Source organism: Struthio camelus, chromosome 2, assembly GCF_040807025.1.
Source record: "Struthio camelus isolate bStrCam1 chromosome 2, bStrCam1.hap1, whole genome shotgun sequence".
Classification (NCBI taxonomy): Eukaryota; Metazoa; Chordata; class Aves; order Struthioniformes; family Struthionidae; genus Struthio; species Struthio camelus.
The window spans coordinates 119,856,200-119,875,430 of NC_090943.1; the positions used below are offsets into that span (position 1 = coordinate 119,856,200).

Sequence of the window (19,231 nt, forward strand, 5' to 3'; positions counted from 1 at the left end):
AGTCTGTAAACCGATCAGTAGCAAAGAAGACATAAATAGGGAGTGTTTATTCACTGCCTTTTTTTAGTATACACACACTCTAAGAGATATCTAATGAAACTAACAGCTGATGAATTGAAAACGGACAAAAGGAGGTGGTTCTGAACACAACGTGTAATTAAGCTATAGAATTTCTTCCCTCAGGATTTTAAGGAGGCTAAACATTTACATCAGTGCAAAGGGAAACTGCAGTTCATGGAAGAAAAGTCATCAAATGCAAAGACCAGCTTCATGTTCAGGAAATCCTGCTGCTGCACGTTGTTGGAGGCTCAGGGAATATTTGGGGAAGTATCACCCTGTATTTGTGCTGTTACCCTCTTTTCCAGGTATCTACTGTTGGTTATTGTTAGTGAGAGGGTATTACTTTGGATGAACCGCAGGTCTTCTCCAGTACAGCCATTCCTTTGTTGTAAATCTTTCTTTTTTGGTTTCTGATACTTACTTCCCAGAATCCTTTAGACCAGTGGCACTCAAACTTTCACCAAAATGGGGCACTAACCTCTTTAGGAGTTGTTTTGGGGCCATATGCTACATATTCTGTTTGTGTGGCCCCATACCTGCCACCAAAATATAAAAGCTCCATAAAGCAAGGGGCATATCCTGGGTAAGGATAGGGCTGCAGGTACACATCAGGCTGTGACTAAATTTTGAGACTAGTCCTGTTTGTTTTGCATAATACTTTTTGCTCATATATAAATGCATCTCTAGTCAGATCTCTCGCTCACGCTCTCTCACACACCTCTACCTCTTCAGGGAGGGGTATTTTAGGAAAGAGGCATTTTTGAGTGGGTACTGATCAAACAAATAGATGGTCTAGGCTGTCCATGCCATGGGTATTCCTGCTTTCCTTGAGGCTGCTTTGTGGTGTTTCTGTATTGCCCTTCCTCCCCCAGACATATTGAGCCCCTTGCATCTTTTTTTATATGTGACCATTTTATCCATGAAAAATATACTTCTTTATGACTATAGAAGTAACCAAGAGATCTCTATACTTGTTAATGGGGAGGGTAATGTTAAAGAGGATGTATTTTGTGTTTGATGGAAATACTGCATTTGAGAAAATTCTTGCTTTTTGAGAGAAGATACTGCTATTTAATGTAGCTTTTGTTAGGATGACAGCTGTGCAAATCCTACATTGTTCTTACTGTTAATTATTTTGATTGAATAATATACTTCACTGTGTAAAGCATCACTGGTTTTGACTCCTAAGTCTTCAATTTCTGTAGAAACACTCCAAAAGCTTAGGCTGAGCTTCGGCAATTGGTAGTCTTAATATTGTATTTTGAGCCAGTTATGTGTAATTTTATGAAGATACAGACTTCTGAATAACTTCTTGTATGTGGCTGCGTTATTTTTACATCTTTCATAGTCAGTATGTGTTACAATTTGTACAAAGATGTCAGATGGGGTTTTTATTTGACATCTGTGCTCTTTTTTCCATGAACAAAACTCTAACCCCTCACTGTGTGAGGGGCAAATAGTAGTGCCTGCTAACGTTTACATATAACTTAAACTCATTCCAGATGTTAATTTAGGATACTACTGCTTTTCACCTTCTTGAAGTAAAAGTTGCCTAGCCTAATTCTTTTATTCGGTAATATAAGAAGAGCATCAGGCGTGCTGTGTAGCTCAGACTTCAGCATTAGCTACTAGGAGGTAGGATTGGTGAATGCCAGCTCTAGCTGTCTATATCTGAGCTAGTTCTGTAGGCTCCCTTAATAGTCAGCAGAGAGAAACAAGCACTTTCACAGCATGATTCATCTCATCCTGAGATAGATATCTAAATTTGGAAGATGAATTCCACCTGAAGTCCATTACTCAATATAAATGGCATTAGTTTAAGTTAGGGAATTATTTAAAAGGACACTAGCTTGAGTGGAGCGGCAAATGAGTAGAAGTTTTTTGTTTTCTCCTACGATTTAGTTTTCAGAGATTTAAAATCAGCACCTGTGTTTCGTATTTTCTAATATTTGAAGCTGCTCTGCTTATGACAGGTTGGAAACTTAAGAGATTGTACCCTATTCACATTGCCTAATTTTAGTCACCTAGCTCAGAGTATGGCTACCTGAGAGGCAGTGTTGCCAACTGTGTGTGATTTTCTTTAGTTTGTGTGTGGGGTGTGTGGTTTTTTTTTTTTTTTGGATAGACTAGTATAATAAGAAGAGCAGGGCATATGATGTAATTGTCTTTCTGCTGTAAACGTCAGGTAAAAGGATAGAGTTGGGGGGTGAAAAATCTTTAGGCCTTCTTTACCATGCTCTGAAGGAGCCTGTATCTTTATATCTCTGTTGGTTATACAGGAAGTCTGTTTACAGAAGACCAGCCTTCCAGTATTCAACATCTAAAGTTAGGCCAGGCAGGTACCTTCCTTAATCTTTATTTCCACTTGTGTGGAGTGGATGCTTGAATGGCCAGTATCCTTTTTAAGTACCTGTCATGCTGTGTAACAGGCTCTCATTCTGCCATGCTTGAAAACTCTAAATTCCTACTCCCTCCGTTTGTTTGTTTGTTTAATCCGGTCTTCATTCCCTTCAGCAACAATCTCCTGTTCTCTTTTCCATTTCTTTCCTTTTGGGAATTCCATTTTTTACATCTTCATTTGTGGCAACTTTATCTTCTTGATCACACTGACCAAGACCTGCCATCAGACTCTATCCCAGTACCTGAATCAAAGATAAGGAATTATTTTAATCCGTTGCCGTTATACCACTTACATTTTTCTATCCTATTCATTATATTTGTGTTCAGTTCAATATCAGAGACTAGTGGGTTTCTGTCAAGTTTCATTACATTAAAGTCGGTGTTCCTGATTTCCCATATCAGCCTAAACAGTCTAAGTAGTTTGGGAGTAGAAAATATTAAAGCAGTGCCTCAGGTTGTTTTTTATACCAGTGAAACCTCTATTCTTCAAACATTTTCCTTGCTTTCTATGAATTTTAAACAACCAGGTGTAGAGTGGGGTGCGGGGGAATGGGTGCATGTAGAAGAAGAGTTCCTGACTACGAGCTTAGGGGAAAATAGTGGTTGGAAACTTGGAACTGAAGGGATCAAGCAGGTTACAGTGGTTCATAACAGGGAGGAACTGGATGCTATACCCACTTTGTGTAGACTCCTTCCCTTTGCCAGTAAGAATGTAAAATAGTTTTTATATTCCTTACGAAAATAGCAAAAGTCGGGGGTCGGAACTGTAGCGTAAAGGGAAGAGGACAGATTAAGTGCGTTACCAAGAGCATTTGTTAAATAGAAATTACCAGACGTTCCTAGAAAAAGTGTCTTCATGTTGCAAGAAGGGACCAAAAAAACCTAAGAGTCTCTACTAATTTGCTGTGGCCAGAAAATCCCCCACCCCAAGTCTGGCAATTTAATTCTGGGCATTGTATGAGCAGAAAAGAGAGAGAAAAAAGGAGCAATTGTGAGGGTCTTCACTTGATACAGACAAGGCCCTTGCTTGGGGACACTATCCCACCTTCATACGAAGTTACAAGCGGTTGTTTAGTAGAAACCTGAAGCGCTGCCTACTCGTTTGTTGACTGCTCCAAGGAAGTTACTCCCTTCTGATTTCTTCGTCTTTTTACAGCGTGTGTAGGATTTAGTGCTGTCCTGTGCAGCTCTTTAAACCAGTCTTTAAATCAGTTACCGGTGAACTATGCCAATCCTCTGGTGGCTGAAGGTGCAGGTATTTACTTTCACTCATTCTGCCCAGTCCCAGGGTTATCGTTGTTACTGTGATTCTCTATGAATAGCGCTGGACTGTGGCACAGAGCAGTCTATGAGTTGCTTCAAACAGCAGAACTTGTTTTTCAGCAGTTTCTTTTTATGTTTAGTCTAAAAGACAGTGATGTTTAAAAATACATAAAATTGATTCTTAAAGCTAACCTGTGGGATGATAGTATTACATTGCTTCCTTTTTGAAAGATGACATTTAGAAGGATAAAGGATTTAAAACTGGTGGGGAGGTCAAATTAAGGAATTTGAAGTTTAGAGAGGCTTGGGGCGTAGCAAAAAAAATCCTATTTCTGCCGGATAGGGAACACTTCTAACTTCCTCCTCTTTCAGATAGGTGAGCCCTTTATTAAACAGCTCCCTGCTTAATCTTGGTGAGATGTGAGAAATACAAGTTTTGAAGTGCTTGTAAACCACTAGTTTAAGTTAGTATAACAAGACCTGGAACACTGAAATGAGTAAGAAAGTCATATAAAAAGACTTAAAACAACAAAAAAAAACCCAAAAAGAAACCTTTTGTTTGCCTTCATGCGCGCATGCACACACACACGAACGCACACACACACACACCTCTGCTCCAGGACATGGAACAACATTTTCTTCCATATCTCTTGTTTTATGGAAACGTGGTTAAAACAGGATTATTTAAAGTGCTTGTGTTTTTCGTGTTGTTTCTAATCAGTGCTTTTGACTTTAGTGAACTTTTAGTTGGAACTTCTCACGTCTGCTGCAAGGAACATGTTTCAGCTCTCTTACACGTACTGCTTCTGTTTGAAGATTAGGAGTCCTGTTGTTCCAGGAATGCTTTATGCAGCATTAATTCACCTTAAATGTTGTCAATTTGTTGTTTTCCTCATTATTACTCATAATATAAATCTTTATGACCTGCGACCAAAATTTAAATTACTCCTGCAAGTTACTGCGGAGTAACCTGTTTGACATGCATGTTTTTGCTGAAACATTTCCCCTCCTCCCCTAGTGTTTATACCTTTTAAAAATTAATTAAAATGAAAATCATCCTTCCTTCTGGTAATACTTTTGCAGTCAAAAGAGTGTCAATGAAAGCTCTGCTTTACCAGTTAGGAACAAGAAAACTTGCTACAAAACAGTAGTTAGTTATTTAGCCTGAAGTGAATCTTGAACTATAAATCGTGTACTCCTAGAAATAAGATAAGAGAATGACTGAGAACACAAAATGGCCGAATTGTTTTGCTTGCTCATTTAAAAGTGCTGTGTGAACCTATAGACTAAAAATTGAAGGATGTCATTGTGCCTCAGAGTATACTTCATTGTAGATTAACAGTATTTACCTCCATGAAATACCTCAAAATAAAACTATTTTCTAGTGCTCTTTTTGTTGTTCATTGATTACTAATACTTTCTGATATTTTTCCTTTTTTTTTTTTTTTTTAGAAAACCCGAAGCATTGAGTTATTTCTGTAGTACCTCTTCACATTCCTCTTCTCTCATCTATTCCTGTTTTCTGATTAGCAAAACTATCAGTTGTGTTCACTTTGCACACTTTGGAGAATAGTGATTGACAGTGTTTTATGTGCTGCCGACTAGTTCGCACTTGGATTCTGCTGCCTGCGTGGCAGTGAGGCATACAAGCTGGCAAAGCCAAAACAAGAGGGAAGGCCTGTTGGCTAGTATGAAACCAACCATCTTTTCTTTAAAAAGATGAATATAAAATTGATTTAATCTTTAACATATCCTTAGAAGATGTCCAAAGACTTTAATGTTTTTTTGAGTTGTGTTTTATTAAACTTCTTCATAATAGGAAACGCTGAGTTGGTTGTTCTTTGTTTCACTCCATCAAATAAGAACACCCAGGGGTTTTTTGTGTCTCTCAGGAAAGGTTTGTCTTCTTTCTGTGATATCTTTTTCTGAAATGCTTTTATGAACTTATAAGAACTCTTTCAGCAGCTTTAAATGGTAGTGGAAAAATCAGCAGATCTATGTAGGGGAAAACCAACAAGAAATGGGAAGTGAACGCTATGTGGTTTTCCATTACATACCGTCATTGAGGCTTGGTACACACCATACATGCCACTCTAATTGCTAGTCCAGAGTTGGAAAGAGTTGAGTATTTTGATTCTTTAGGCAAATGAATCAACAGGAGCTTGAGGGGCGAATGGCACCTTGTTTATGAAGGCAAAGAAAATTAAGACTTTTTGGGAGTGGTCGCAGGCTCACAAATCGCTGGTGAAAAGCCTGCGCTTGGAACACAACTTCTCTATTAGAGACAGAGGATACTCCTACTTTGTAGGTGACAGCCCTGGCCTAAGATAAGTGACTGCAAATTACAAATGGCCCATTTTGCCTTCCGAGACAAGAGAAAAGTGGGTATTTTCTTCTGTGGCATGCTTTCCAAGATGCAGCAGAAGTGCCTTCCTCCCACAGAACCAGCTGAGCTTGGGAGGCAGACCCTCTGCATGGCTGAGCTCCATGCGTGCTGCCAAATGGGCTGTTAAGTGCTTACAGGAGAAGTTATGAATGGGACGGTGGAGGATGTGGGCAAGGAGTCCTGGGTAGGGTAGCAGTGGGACTCCACTCTTACCATGTCCTGTTGGCTCCATTTTCAGCTGAGAGGTTTTTTGTTTTTTGTTTTTTCAAAATATACCTGAGTTGGCTGAAAGTCTATGTGTTTAATACAGCAAAATATAATACCATACTTGTAGCAAGAAGAATGTGGGCTATGCTTTCAGAGTGAGGGAATTTCTATTCTAGAGTAGTGACTGAAAAAGACCTAAGAATCGTAAGGAACAGTAACGGCAGCCAAAAGATCTAACGAAATCCCTGAATGCCTTCATAGGCGAACCTCAAGGAAGGATTAAGAAGTATTCCTTACCTGAGATACTGTATCCTCTTCTAGTGGTCGCTGTAACCAGGGAGGCACTGGAAGAGTTGAGGGGCTTTAGAGAAGATAAGACTGATCAGTGAATGGAAAGCTACTCACTAGACTGGAGTCTAGTAAGTCTTATTAAAGGGAGGGTTAAAGAGAGAACTGATCTATGTAGGATCTGCAATAAAGGGAATAGAAGTTTGATGGTGTTAGAGGACTATTCAACCTAAGGCAAAGGTGTAGCAAGATTGTAGGCTGGATGTTGGCACTAAATTCAGATGAGACATGAGGCATTTATTTTTAATGGGTACTGTGTTTAAATTTTAAGACTTGTCCAGTATGGGTGCACTTTCCATAGGAATGTTAAAATTGAAAGAATTTGAGCATGTCTCTGCTTTCAGAGGCGTAAAAGGATAAATTAATTTAGGGAAGTCTTGTGGCCTATGTACAGAAGCCTGACTAGCTAATTAGTATAATTTCTTCTGGTCTTCTTGCCTATGAATACTATTGTATTACTTTCTATACTGATAGAGATATAACAGCAGTAATGATAGCAATTAGGGATAGTAATTCTTGTTTAGTTAAAACATGATCCAGTTCTTCCCAATCAGTAGGGGTATTATTTAGTGGGTGTCGTCTTACATTTTTTGTTTAATTTTGAATTTCTTCACAGTTTAATTGTACTTTTCACTTTTTTATGTACAAAGGAAAACAAGCTATTGAATCATAAAGAACAGTGTGCTTGCGTGGTTGTAATTGTTTATACATACTTTAACTTTTTGTTTTAGTGAAAAAGGTTGATGTTTTCCAGCTGGCTTCCTGAAATTCCTCTTGTCCTGAAAAGAACTAATTGCTTATGATTTCCTAGCTGTGATCCTGTGATATAATTTGGGTAGATGTAGCAAACGTTTCTCATAGCACCTTTTTTTGGTTAACCTTTTAAGTTGCTGTGACTGTTCGTTTCTTTTATATTTTTAAGCTGACTAACAAGAGACCAAATGAAGCTGTAACTGAAGTAAATCTCGCAGATGCTGAATTCCTCTGTTTTGTTGTCCTAAAATACAATTGCCACTTCAGCTATATGACGCAGTTGAGAAGGTGTTGCTACATAAAAAAATCATGTAGATTCATATGAATTTGGAGTTATGAACAGAATTCAGGATCTCTAAATTTCTATGAGCTTACAAATTTTGGAGTCCATGTTTTATGTGTAGTTCGTAGTGAAACTTTGGAAATACTACTTCTTAAATTTTTGTAGAACTTTTTTTCAGAACGAAAGTGCTGTAAATTGTTCTTCTACTATGTAAATTTCCCTTCACTTTAATGGAGACATCCCTTGGGAAAGCAATCTTCATGCTTCCTGCTGTGAGAGCCAGAAAATGGAATAATTACTTTATGTAAACCATTTAACAGTTGCTCTTTAAAAAAACATTGGAGGCATCTTCTTCGGGGACAAAATATACAGAATGGTTGAAACTGAATGTATAAAAATGTTCTGTGGTACCAGACATACTTTTTATTGTCCAAATAGGATTTAGATTCTATTTATAAATCAGTTCATAAATCCCGTCCAAAATAGACTAGATAACTTTAACAAGTTAAAACATGTGTGTTATTGTAACCTTTTGGCCTGGCTTTTTGTATACATCAGGCTTTTAATTTTTGAGATAATGCTAATCATTTATGAATTAATAAGTATGAACTGCTATTACACTAACTGAAAAAAATTTGAATTGTCCTTTTCTATTTGCATTCATTTATTGACTGTGCACTTAAATGTTCAAGACAATGGAGCAGCAGTCATGCTGTCTAGACAATACATTGAATATTTTTGTCTATGGTATCTTCTCTTGTCAGAGCAATTTCTTTGTGTGGTAAGGGCTTGAAATTTTAAGGCTAGACGTTGTCACCCTGAGTGCTAAAAATGGCTTTGGGTATATTTATTACATATTTCAGCACATAAGACTGCTTTTGCAATTCTGATGTTTTAGTTAATCTCTCCTTTGCAGTCTTCAGTGATGGAACGAAGAAAATTAATCCGTCAGTGTTGTGTAATTATTTTATGTGATCTGCCTTAGTTTTTTTGGCAGGTTTTTAGTTTACAAAACAGTACAAAGTGTTTTAGTGTACAAAAAAGCACAAATTATTTTTCACTCTTTCTGGATACAAAAAAAAATGCTGACTTCACTGAAAACTTAGAATTGATCCTGAAAACATACCTGGTCTTAAAATGAAAGTTCTCTTTAGCAGTTAGTTGGTTTTTAATATCTAAGCTTAAACATTTAAATCTGATAGAACATTTCTCTGCTGTAGGCCAAAAGTTAGAAGCAGCTCCTTCCTCTGTCAGGGAGTCAGGTACCCCTGTCCAGGCCCTGGGCCTAGTGCAGGTTGCAGGGGGAGGGTCCCCTTTTTCTTTTCTCCTCCCAGCATCTGCTTTCTTTCATGCTTTCTGTTACCTTGGTCAAGGTAGTCAGCCTCCAGCCGAAGTGGAGATGGCTCATGATAGCACCAAGAGTGCAAAGATGAAGCCATGCTTTTAGTCAGGCCGCCACACTCGTACTTGGAAGATCTCAGTCTAGGTCTTGCCTCTGCCACATCTCCTGTAGTTTTCAGAAACCTTGTCTAGAACAGAAAATTAGGCTGTGTAAGTCTGTGTAGTTATAATAATACCTTTTTCTTTTCTTCGATACAATTAATCTGGTTTAAGCCAAGCGACGTAGAATAATTCTGGTAAAGACATACCAGAATGAAATATCGATGCAGCTGTTGCATCAACATAACTACATTAGCTTGAATTCACAAATTAGTTTATAGCTGTAGGACTTTTCCCTTGTAGGTGAATCCTTAGTGTCTGGCTGGCTTTGGAATTCCTGAGCTGCAAATCACTAGAGGTTTGGAAAGTTTCAGTCTGTGCTTGTCCTGTTTTGTATTCTTCCATAGCCGTCTGCTGTTGGTCATTGTTTCTACAAAAAGCCAACTTTATTTGTGTCAAAATCCTGACCCATGCGCATGGTGAAGAAGGAGCTCGTGGTTAGAGGCTAAGGCCACTGTTGAAGACAGGATACTGAACTAGGTCAGTCTCTTTCTTTAGAAAAGAAGGGTTGCAGTGTTTGCATGCAACATCTGATCAAAGGAAACATACAATATATTTACAATATGATATATTTGAGCTAGTGTAGTCAAAACTGTGCTCATAAATATAATTTTACAAGCAATAATAGCATGTATTTTGCAGAGCAGATCATGTATCATCCATGACACAATCTTTTTTTCTAATATGCTCCTGTGGTGTTTGCTTGCCTTTAAAACGGAAGAAGACCTCTATAGATACAGCTGTCCCAGGACACAGCTCCCTGAGTGGGAGGAGATCCTACGTATTTGGTCCTGGACAAAGGAAGAGTGTGACTAAGAAGGAAAACAGTGTTCACCTCTCTCTTGACTGCCTCATGGCTTAATTCCGTGTTGTTTGTTAGAAGTTAGTGTTGCAGTAGTTAACTCTTCTTTTACGTCTGGAACTGGAATGGCACATCCAGCAGCAGCTTGGAGTCGGATGGTAGGGCCTGTTGTTGACTGCGATGAGGGTTGTACCGCCTGCTGGAGCGGGTCCTATCTCCTACCTTCTAGAGCTCCAGCAAAAAACAGTAGGTGTTTCTTCAAGAGAAAAGCCTTTGTCTGAGAAGATTCAAACTGGAGAACTAGAAGTCCCTGGTCTCCTCCATAGATAGTATGTCCAACATCTGATACAGCTGGACAACGCTTGCACGTCCAAGCTGTTCAAGGCTCAGAAGAAGCGCACTTCCGTCATCCGCCTTCTTGTCTTCTATTCCAAAAAATGTTAAGAAATTGTGGAAGGACATGAAAGACTGAAGGACCTTATTATGCAATGCCAGCTTATGCTAACTTTCCGAGTGGTGTTGCAAGATCTGGCATTCCTTCAGAGTACAGTCATCTTAGTAATCTTGTCAGCCAGGTAGCTAGCTCCTCCAGTAAAAGGATCAGTCACCCTCAATAAATAATTTAATGCAAATGTTAAATCTGATTTCTGTAGAAGGCATGACCTAGAACAATAGATGTAATAATTACAACAGCTTTTAACTCCTTGAAAGGTATTTCAAATACAAAAGCAGTTTTATATTCTTTTTTTTTCTCTCTGTGCAATGTCCTCTGTTTGCTATACTGTTTTTGCTAGCTGTAGCATTATGGGTTTTGTTCTGCTTCTGTGAAATCAAAAGCATTTCCATAGCAGCCACAGAATTTCTCCTTGAATATGTTTGTACAGTCATGTTGAAAGCAGGATTTGGTCAGTAGAAACATTTGGATCAAAAATTTCAAATTGTATTAGTCAGTGATAAAGGAGAATATCTCTTTACTGTTAAATATATTTTAGTGTATGGGTCTGAAGTCTAACAGTGCTGTTTTATGGTTATTTTTCTGCGTAGAACCACACTTGGATGAGTGCTAGACATTGAAATTCTAATAATCTAAATCCTTGCTTCAGTGTCTTTTTTTTATACTTCTCTTTTTGCTCCTTATTTCATAACTAATTACAAAGTCATTGTCAGTTGCACTTTAAATGCATAACAAGACTGAGGACTCATTATGCTAGTGCTATTGCTAATTGTAAAGACTGAATCCAAAAGAACATCATTCTTGAAATTTCATGGGTTGTTCATAGTAAAATAAGCAAACTAATTTCTGATGGCTCATGAAGTAAATTGTACCACATGATAATGCATAATTTACTAATGAAAACTGTGTAACTATGTAAAGAACGTAAGCCACTTTTGCTCATTCTTTAGTGTATTTTCCTTTACGCACATGGAGTGCTTTGTATACAAAAAAAAAAAACTCTCATCAATTGACTTCTTTAAAAGGTGAACGGAATTAGTTGGCTACTATAGTTACGGCAAAAAAGGATTGTTAGTCTCTTTCTGGTTATCTTTGTTTCTTCCTCTCTCGCAGTCTATGTGACTTCTAATAAATGACTTTTAAATGCTTCTGTCTGAAACCACCTGTTTGACAGATGCTTTGCATTGTTTGCCTAGCTGTACAAAAAGCAAGTATAGGTTGCATGTCTCCAGTGACATACAGAATCAGCTCTGCACTTGTTTAAGCAAATAGTCAGCTGTTAGCTAATGGATCCATTAGTGAACTTTCTGCAAAATATCCTGTCTTCATTACTACATGAAATTTTAATAACTTAAAAACATGACTCTGGTTGAAACGTCAGTGGACCTTTTTGTAAAACATCAGTTTCATATTTGAGAACTGAAATGTTTCTTTTCTTTTTTTTTTTTTTTGATGGTACTGAGAAGTGAAGGTGGATTAGCAGTGGAAATTTCTTTTTGTTGTCTTTTCATTAGCGGTTGGTAAACCTCCAAGGGCATTCTTTGTTTTTTATTATGTAGCACAGTTTGTTTTTCATGCGTTAGGATGTTTGCAGTCTCTCTTTATTCTTCTGAAGAAAGATTTGGCTGGCTTGTTGTTCATTTGACTCTTCATAGTGAAAATTGAATTGTGTGTAAAAACTTTCAATAATTGAAAGGAGAGGAGAAAAGAAATGCCATTTTCTCCCCTTTATTAATTTTTCCTTTCCCCTACTTATTGCATTTAGTTCTTGTATGGTTTAGCACTGGGTTTAATCTAGCGGTTGAAAGAGAAAATTCTTGAGAATGTCTTTGCATCGTGTTAGAACTTTTGCTCCATAAGGCTGTCACTGCCATACATTTTGCTGAGGTCTCCAGGAGGTGTCTGAGGACGAGATGAATCATAACAAAAGTGAGAGATGAAAAATATATCTCCAGCTGGCCCCCAAAAAAACTCCTCATTCTTCTTGATTTTTGTAGCAAACAGTTTTTTTTTTATCGAATCTGTAACAGAAGTGAAACGAACGTGAGGCTCTTCCAGCTTTTGGTCTTTGGGGTTTCAGAATCTTGATGCCAATAGGTACAGTCCCCTTTATGGAAAAATAAGTAGTTTCAGCTTTTTGGAGGCATCAGCAGACTGCTTTGCTCTGAGAATGCTAGTTGCAGAAGATTGTCAAAGTTAAAATGGCCTCTTTCAGAGAAACCTCTACATATTCCTTCATTTCAATAGGAGAACTTCCTTAATGTACTCGGAGAACCTTGTTTTCCAGAGAACCAACGGATAAACGGCTTCTGCAGCCATCAACTAGACAAACAAGGACATTAGCTGGATGAGGCCTCCCTTGCAAAACCTGCCCCTCGGCACTGAACAGAGAAGGCTACCAACACTCCTTAGTAAACAGTTGCTCAGCAGCTTAGAATATGATAGCTCTTGAGGAACAGATCATTTTTCTCAGGCTGGTAGGCCATCTTTTCTGAAATGAAAGCAGGAAAAAAAATAGCAAAGAGCTTACCAGCCTCGCTTTTAGATCATTACTGAGCAATGTTTTTCCTCATGATACTCTGCTATACAACTGAGTCAAGAAAAAAAAGATGGCAGTGTTGACTTTCTTGGAGCTCTCAATTTGGCAGAGGGTTTAGGGGGCCTTTCTCATTGTCTGAGGTGTTTGTAGAGTATGGAATCACATTTGACATGGGCTTTTTGGAAAAGTCATCCAAAGGCCAAAGTTCAGTCAGGTCACTAAACTCTCATCTGATAGCTACCTCCTAGAGTACTCTCTTTTTGTCTGTTGACGAAAAGACGATTTTATGGGCATCTACCTGCTAACCTTCAGCCATCCTTCCAGTAATCACTTTAGCTGTTTCTAGTTCTTGAAAGCATTCTAGTGTTGGATTGTTTTCGTCTAGAAAGCAGAACAAGACATCTGTGCTTTCGTCCATCCTCTCAGAACATACTTTCCTGATAGACCTCCAGCAAGCTGACTTCTAACCCGCCCACCAGGCAGGCACATTTGCACAGCAATCGGAACGAACAGAAGAGTATTCATTTCAAAGAACGAACAAGCTACTCTAAGTTATTCATCTGGTTTGTTTCAGACAGCAGGCTGAGCTAAAAGAATGATTTAACTAACGGGAGTGGAACAGTGGTTTGTGAATAACTTATCCTGGGCCAGCATTTCATTGAATAGATGGACTTCTGTAGAGCAAACAAAAAACTTCTCATCTATATCTCTGCCTCTGAAGAGTTCAGTACTTCAGAAAAAGAGTTAGGAGCTTTGTCACAGAAATGTATTCCTTAATATTTTGTTGCTTGTAAGAAAAGGAGGGACAAAACTAGTTGTAAGCTTTTTCAGTGGCATGCATTTCTAATAACAAATAAAATACTAGAATAACCAAATCCAGTACTGTATACTAGGTGCTTATTGTGTGTGTCGAGGTCTTTAGGCAGTAATGTGTTGCAAGACTAAACCCTAATAAATCTTTTTTTTTTTCATTTCTGTACTGTGGGTGATCATTTTTCCCTTCCCTGTTACTCACTATTTGCTTCTGTCTTCTCCCACCTTATTCCTCTACTCTCTCCTCATGAAAGCATGCACCGTACTTTACAGGCATTTTCCATCTAGGTTTTTGACTTTTAAAAGCGAAGTGTTTTGCTTCCCTAAACAAATTTTTTGGGGATATGCAGTCGTAAAAGTAGAGCTTTTAGATTTTAATCTGTTTATTTCTTTGTCTTTGAAGTGCTGATTGAATCTCTGTTGTTAATCTCGCTAGGCCCTGGAAGAAGATTACATCAACAATGAAATGGGAGGGGAGGGCAGAAGCAGGGGAAAGACACTGTTGACTGTATTTCTTTAAAACCAGTTCACATCTTCAATAAGTGCTTGTCTTTGTCAACGTTCAAGTAAACCAATGGTAGTGGTTTGCTGCTAAACATTACTAAAGTGCGTGAGCACCTATGTGTTATGCTAGTTATAATGGCAGCGCTGGTAGCATTGGTAGTGTTCATTTGGGTGAAGGAGCAATTCCAGGGGCAGAATCCCGCAGTATCACCAGGATTGGTAGATTTGCTTCCGCTTTATTTAATCTTGGAGTCCTATCAGCCTGTTACAAGTTTACCTCATGCCAGAAATGGTGGGGGGCGGGGAGGGGAAATGTCTGTGATCAATGCTTAATTATACAAACGTTCATACCTTTCTTTTTTAATCTACTTTATTAACAAAAATAGTGTGCTGGACTTCTGAATCATGTATTACGCTTAACTTTTAACCAATGGTAGGTAAGTCAAGTTATATCGATATTGTTAGCAAATGCATATTCACGAAGGTGATCGGACTTATATTCACCTTTAGTACAAAACTGTTGATGACAATTGTTTAAAAAGAACCAAAGAAACAGGCCTTGAAGTAAGGCAGAAATTCACCATAGACTATCACATGGGCAAATAAATGTGGTTCAAATTACAGTGTCTGTTTTTCAGCGATGGAGTGATTAAAAGGATGTATTTTGATACATGATTTTCCCGTGTCATGAATTAATAATTAGCTTTTCTACTGTAGGTTATAAGGCTTCTTTTGTAGGGTATTTAGATGCATTAAATTTTTCATTTATGTAGCTGAGTCTCGGTTGCTCTATCAACATTTGTGCACAGTTAATACGTTGGCAGTAATAGTATCAGAAGTAAAAGATTAGATATGCTGTGCTTCTGTGATTATTCATAATTCTTCCCTATAAAACTCCTAGTCAAGATTTGTAAAAATGCAGTTGTTTGACTTCACAGCTGCTCATTTCTACACCAGTAATTGTCTGTAGTGCTTTGCCCTATTAGGGACTGAAGTGGCAGGGTGAATATTCTTAACTTTATGATCAGTAAATTTCATGTGGTCACCTATGGTCATTCTTTCTAGAAACTCAGATTCACAGTTCTTCCGGAAATTACAGTATCTTTAATATTGTACTACGTTACTTACATAGAGGAAATCAGAAGACAATTTTAGATTAAGAACTATGTTTTGTCCCAGTGTATTAGGACAGTATTTGTTTAGTAAGATTTGTTTTATTCCGGATGCTTGTACCTAATAGCCAACAAGGTAGGAGAGAATTGAAATGGAAGAAAAAAGAAGTAATTGGACATAAGATGGGAAACTGTTTTCCTAATTGTTCGTCCTACATTGTTAGTTTAAGAATCTATGAAACTGTTGTTGCAGTTACGAGAAACCATATTTTTAATGCTTTCAAATTACTGATGTTTCTGTAACAAATCAGCTAAAAAATAATGTGGAGCAGCTGGTTTCCTGTTTTTGTGGCGATTTCTACTTTTGAAGTTAAAGTATTTTTTTTCCGGAACATAGGACTTTTCATATCAGATTAATATTGCATCTCGTATGCACTCCTGTATCCTCCCAGACTTGTGCCCCAGTGGGGATAAGTCAGAAGATGCCTACTCTCAGTTGTCACCACCTGACAAATGACAGATGGGGACTTCTTAAGCAGCAGTAAATTGTTTGTGACCTGCCTCTTCTCTGATAACTATCACCAGGTAACAGCTATCCCCATAGTAAATAGCTCAGGAATAGTTTGCCTGTAGCAGAAGCTCGTGACAATCTTGGGCATTTAAAGCTAGAAGTTGTCACGTGTCGGGGGGTAGTAGTCCATTTCTAAACTACTATGGATGTTGTAGTTACAAGAGTAACTTTTTTTTTTTCCTAATTCTACTTAGACTCTTGAGCTTAATCCTATCTCATGGCCATGAATATTACAGGTTCATTTGTGAGCTGTATTTGGGGGGGGAAAATGGATGAAAACTTATTATATTTCTTTAAAGCTATACTTAGTTGTTATACCAGCAGCAGATCAGAACCTCATTGCACAGGTGCTTAAAAAAGCAAATAGAAATTTCCCACTTGTTGTCTTGTATAATTGTTTATATTACTCTATATTTGTCACCTCTGCTCAGAATCCCTAATGTTTCCATTCTCCCTTGCTACAGAAGTCTTCAGTGTCCCTCATCCTTTCCTTACCTGTTGTCTGTCTGACTCTGTCTTTTCTTTTTACCATGTACAGTCCACAAGGAATTGGGATGAGGAATAATCCAAATGTGCTGCCAGTGCGTGTTCTTGTAGGGGAAAATAATTAGTTCCCTCTAGTCTGCGAACGCTTTGAATTTTCTTCCAGAACAGGTTTTCATCGGAACGTATAATCTGCATGTAGTAGCAGTTGCTGGGGATTGTTGTCTTTTTTTTATTGTTTTTAATAGTAATAAATCAGTATTTATGAGAACTTTTTGTGAATCTTCTGCGTTATCTATTAAGAGATGCAACATAAGGATGAACTCTTTTTTTTTTTTCTCTCGCTTTCACAGGAGCAACCATGGGGTGCATTAAAAGCAAAGAAGACAAAGGTCCAGCCATGAAATACAGAACTGATAATACTCCAGAACCAGTTAGTTCCCATGTTAGCCAATATGGATCAGACTCGAGCCAAGCAACACAGTCACCGGCAATAAAGGGATCAGCAGTTAATTTTAATAGTCATTCCATGACTCCTTTTGGAGGACCCTCAGGAATGACTCCCTTTGGAGGAGCATCATCTTCATTTTCAGCTGTGCCAAGTCCATATCCTAGTACTTTGACGAGTGAGTGTTATATATATATTTTTTTAAACTTACCTGTAGGCTTGACATCTGTATTTGAGAAATACTACTACCACTTGCCATACAAAAGTAAAAAACATATTTAAAATAAATTGCTCTTAAGGGGTTTCTGATTTACAATGCCATTCCTACTCAGATGATAATTCAGCCCTTATCGACCGTTTTTGGGGTTGGGTGTTTTGTATCTGTTTTTTGTTTGGGTTTTTGTGTTTGGCAGGGGGTTGTTAAGATCAGAGCATGGAGAAATTTAAAAGCAAGCAGTAATGGCAATAGATGATAAAACCATGTTAGAAATTCTAAGCTGTTAGAGACACACATGGAATAATGGCTTTAAACTTTAGGAGAGAGATGCAAAATGAAAATGATCTCAAATTTCAGAAAACCATTGAAACTAATTTTCAGATTTATTTGATTAGCTAGAAGTTACTTACATTAGCACAACATTGAATCTGTTCATTTGTGAAGATAATCAGGGTATGCAGGGTATGCTGAGTACTATATGAACAGTATTTATGAAATGAAAAAGCAGAAATGTCATGTTGATGGTCCTATGAAAACCAAAGCTGAAAATGTTAAAATGTAAAAATTCGCAAGATGCAGAGACCTTCTCGACTGAGATATAAAGTTTTTGCAGATAGAGCATTTTAAAGCAAGGCATACATTTGATAGTATAACCTCCCTCCCCATTTATATCAAAATCTTAAAACTTCATTTAAAAAAAAAAATGTGATTTTTGTGCCCATGGATAATCTCAATAGGTGAGCTTTACTCTGTGTTCACTTAGTTTCATTGGGTTTTTTTTTGTTTTTTGAGATGAAAGAGTAATTTATTCTAAAAGCTTTGCACAGACACTTCACAAAATACCATAAATAATTCTTTGTTAGTCTATTTTTAGTTTTCCCACAAAACTCCGATGTTAGCACAATTACAGTGCTTAAATGTTTGCTTAGTTATTGTGGCATTTAAAAGCTTTTCAACACAAGAAATTCAAGATCCGTGAAAACCCCGATGGCCTTGACATTAAGCGATTCAGGAAACCAAATATGAATTGTCAGATAATGATCACCTTCTATGCCCTTTATGGGAATCCATTAAAAACCAAATAATTAAAATGAGCATCTGTCTTGTCTCAAAATTTTTGAGCCAGCTCTGAATCCCAGTTTTGTATTAACATACACAGGAATGAAATAACGGCAGCATTTCTTTTTAATCATTAGCACTAGAAGGTAAACTTTAGCTTGCTTAAAAAGGTGTTCATCTCCACCAAGGACCTCTGTGCATGTACTCAATCTAGATCTGATTTTTTGTTCACATGAAATTCTCCTGTAGTGCTTACAAGCACTCCTGAGCATCACCAGTTGTCAGGAATGTCACCCCCAAATACCATAAATCCTTTGCTGTAGAGACCAGAAAGGATGTTCTCTTGCCTGTCCCTCTGCCAGTTAGTTAAGCATGTTATGTATCTTGGACCAGGATCAGCAGAAGAGATTTCTCATGGGAAGATAGTGTTGAATTTCGTCAACGCAGATTCAGGTATCCTCAGGCAGGCTGATTTGGGTGAATATCCCCGTCGTTTTGTGATCAGGTAAAAATGATACTGCCTGTGTATTCTTGTTGTTTTGTAGAACCAGCCCATCCAGAAACGAATACACACACCCCTTCTTTCCTCTCCCCCCCCCCCCCCCTTTTTTTTTCCTAAAATAAAAAAATTCACCAGCAATTATTTGGTAAATTCAGTTCAAATTTCTGGAACCAAGTTGCCTGTTTTGTGAATGAATAAAATTACTGTTACAGCCAGACAAAGCCTGTAATCAAAGCTGAGGGTAGGTATTCTGCAGCTCAGGACAGTGTACTGGGTCTTCTAGGCTTGCCTATTCTTGTCATGTTATGAACTAGAGTAAGTCTCGATGGGTAATTTGTTTACAGAGACATCACGCACACCACAGCTAGCTTTGTGCAGAGATAAGCTTTCTGTAACTGTGGCGAATAAAATATTGGATCCTGTTCTGTGGCCTTTTGTTTAGGAAGAGAGAGAATAGATGAGCTTGTCAAACAGAAGGACATAAGTGTCAGTAGTATTTAAACCAGTCCATCAGTGATGCCTGACAA

General features: G+C 37.9%; 1 protein-coding gene across 1 annotated transcript in view; it reads left to right on the forward strand.

Annotated features, from left to right (window-relative positions):
- YES1 (YES proto-oncogene 1, Src family tyrosine kinase) overlaps positions 1 to 19,231 on the forward strand; it is a 51,181-nt gene that overhangs the window by 15,786 nt on the left and 16,164 nt on the right. The window contains exon 2 of the mRNA XM_068932298.1: positions 16,832 to 17,104. Within this exon, the coding sequence (XP_068788399.1) occupies positions 16,840 to 17,104 (265 nt within the window). The 5' untranslated portion in view covers positions 16,832 to 16,839. The remainder of the gene's footprint in view (positions 1 to 16,831; positions 17,105 to 19,231) is intronic.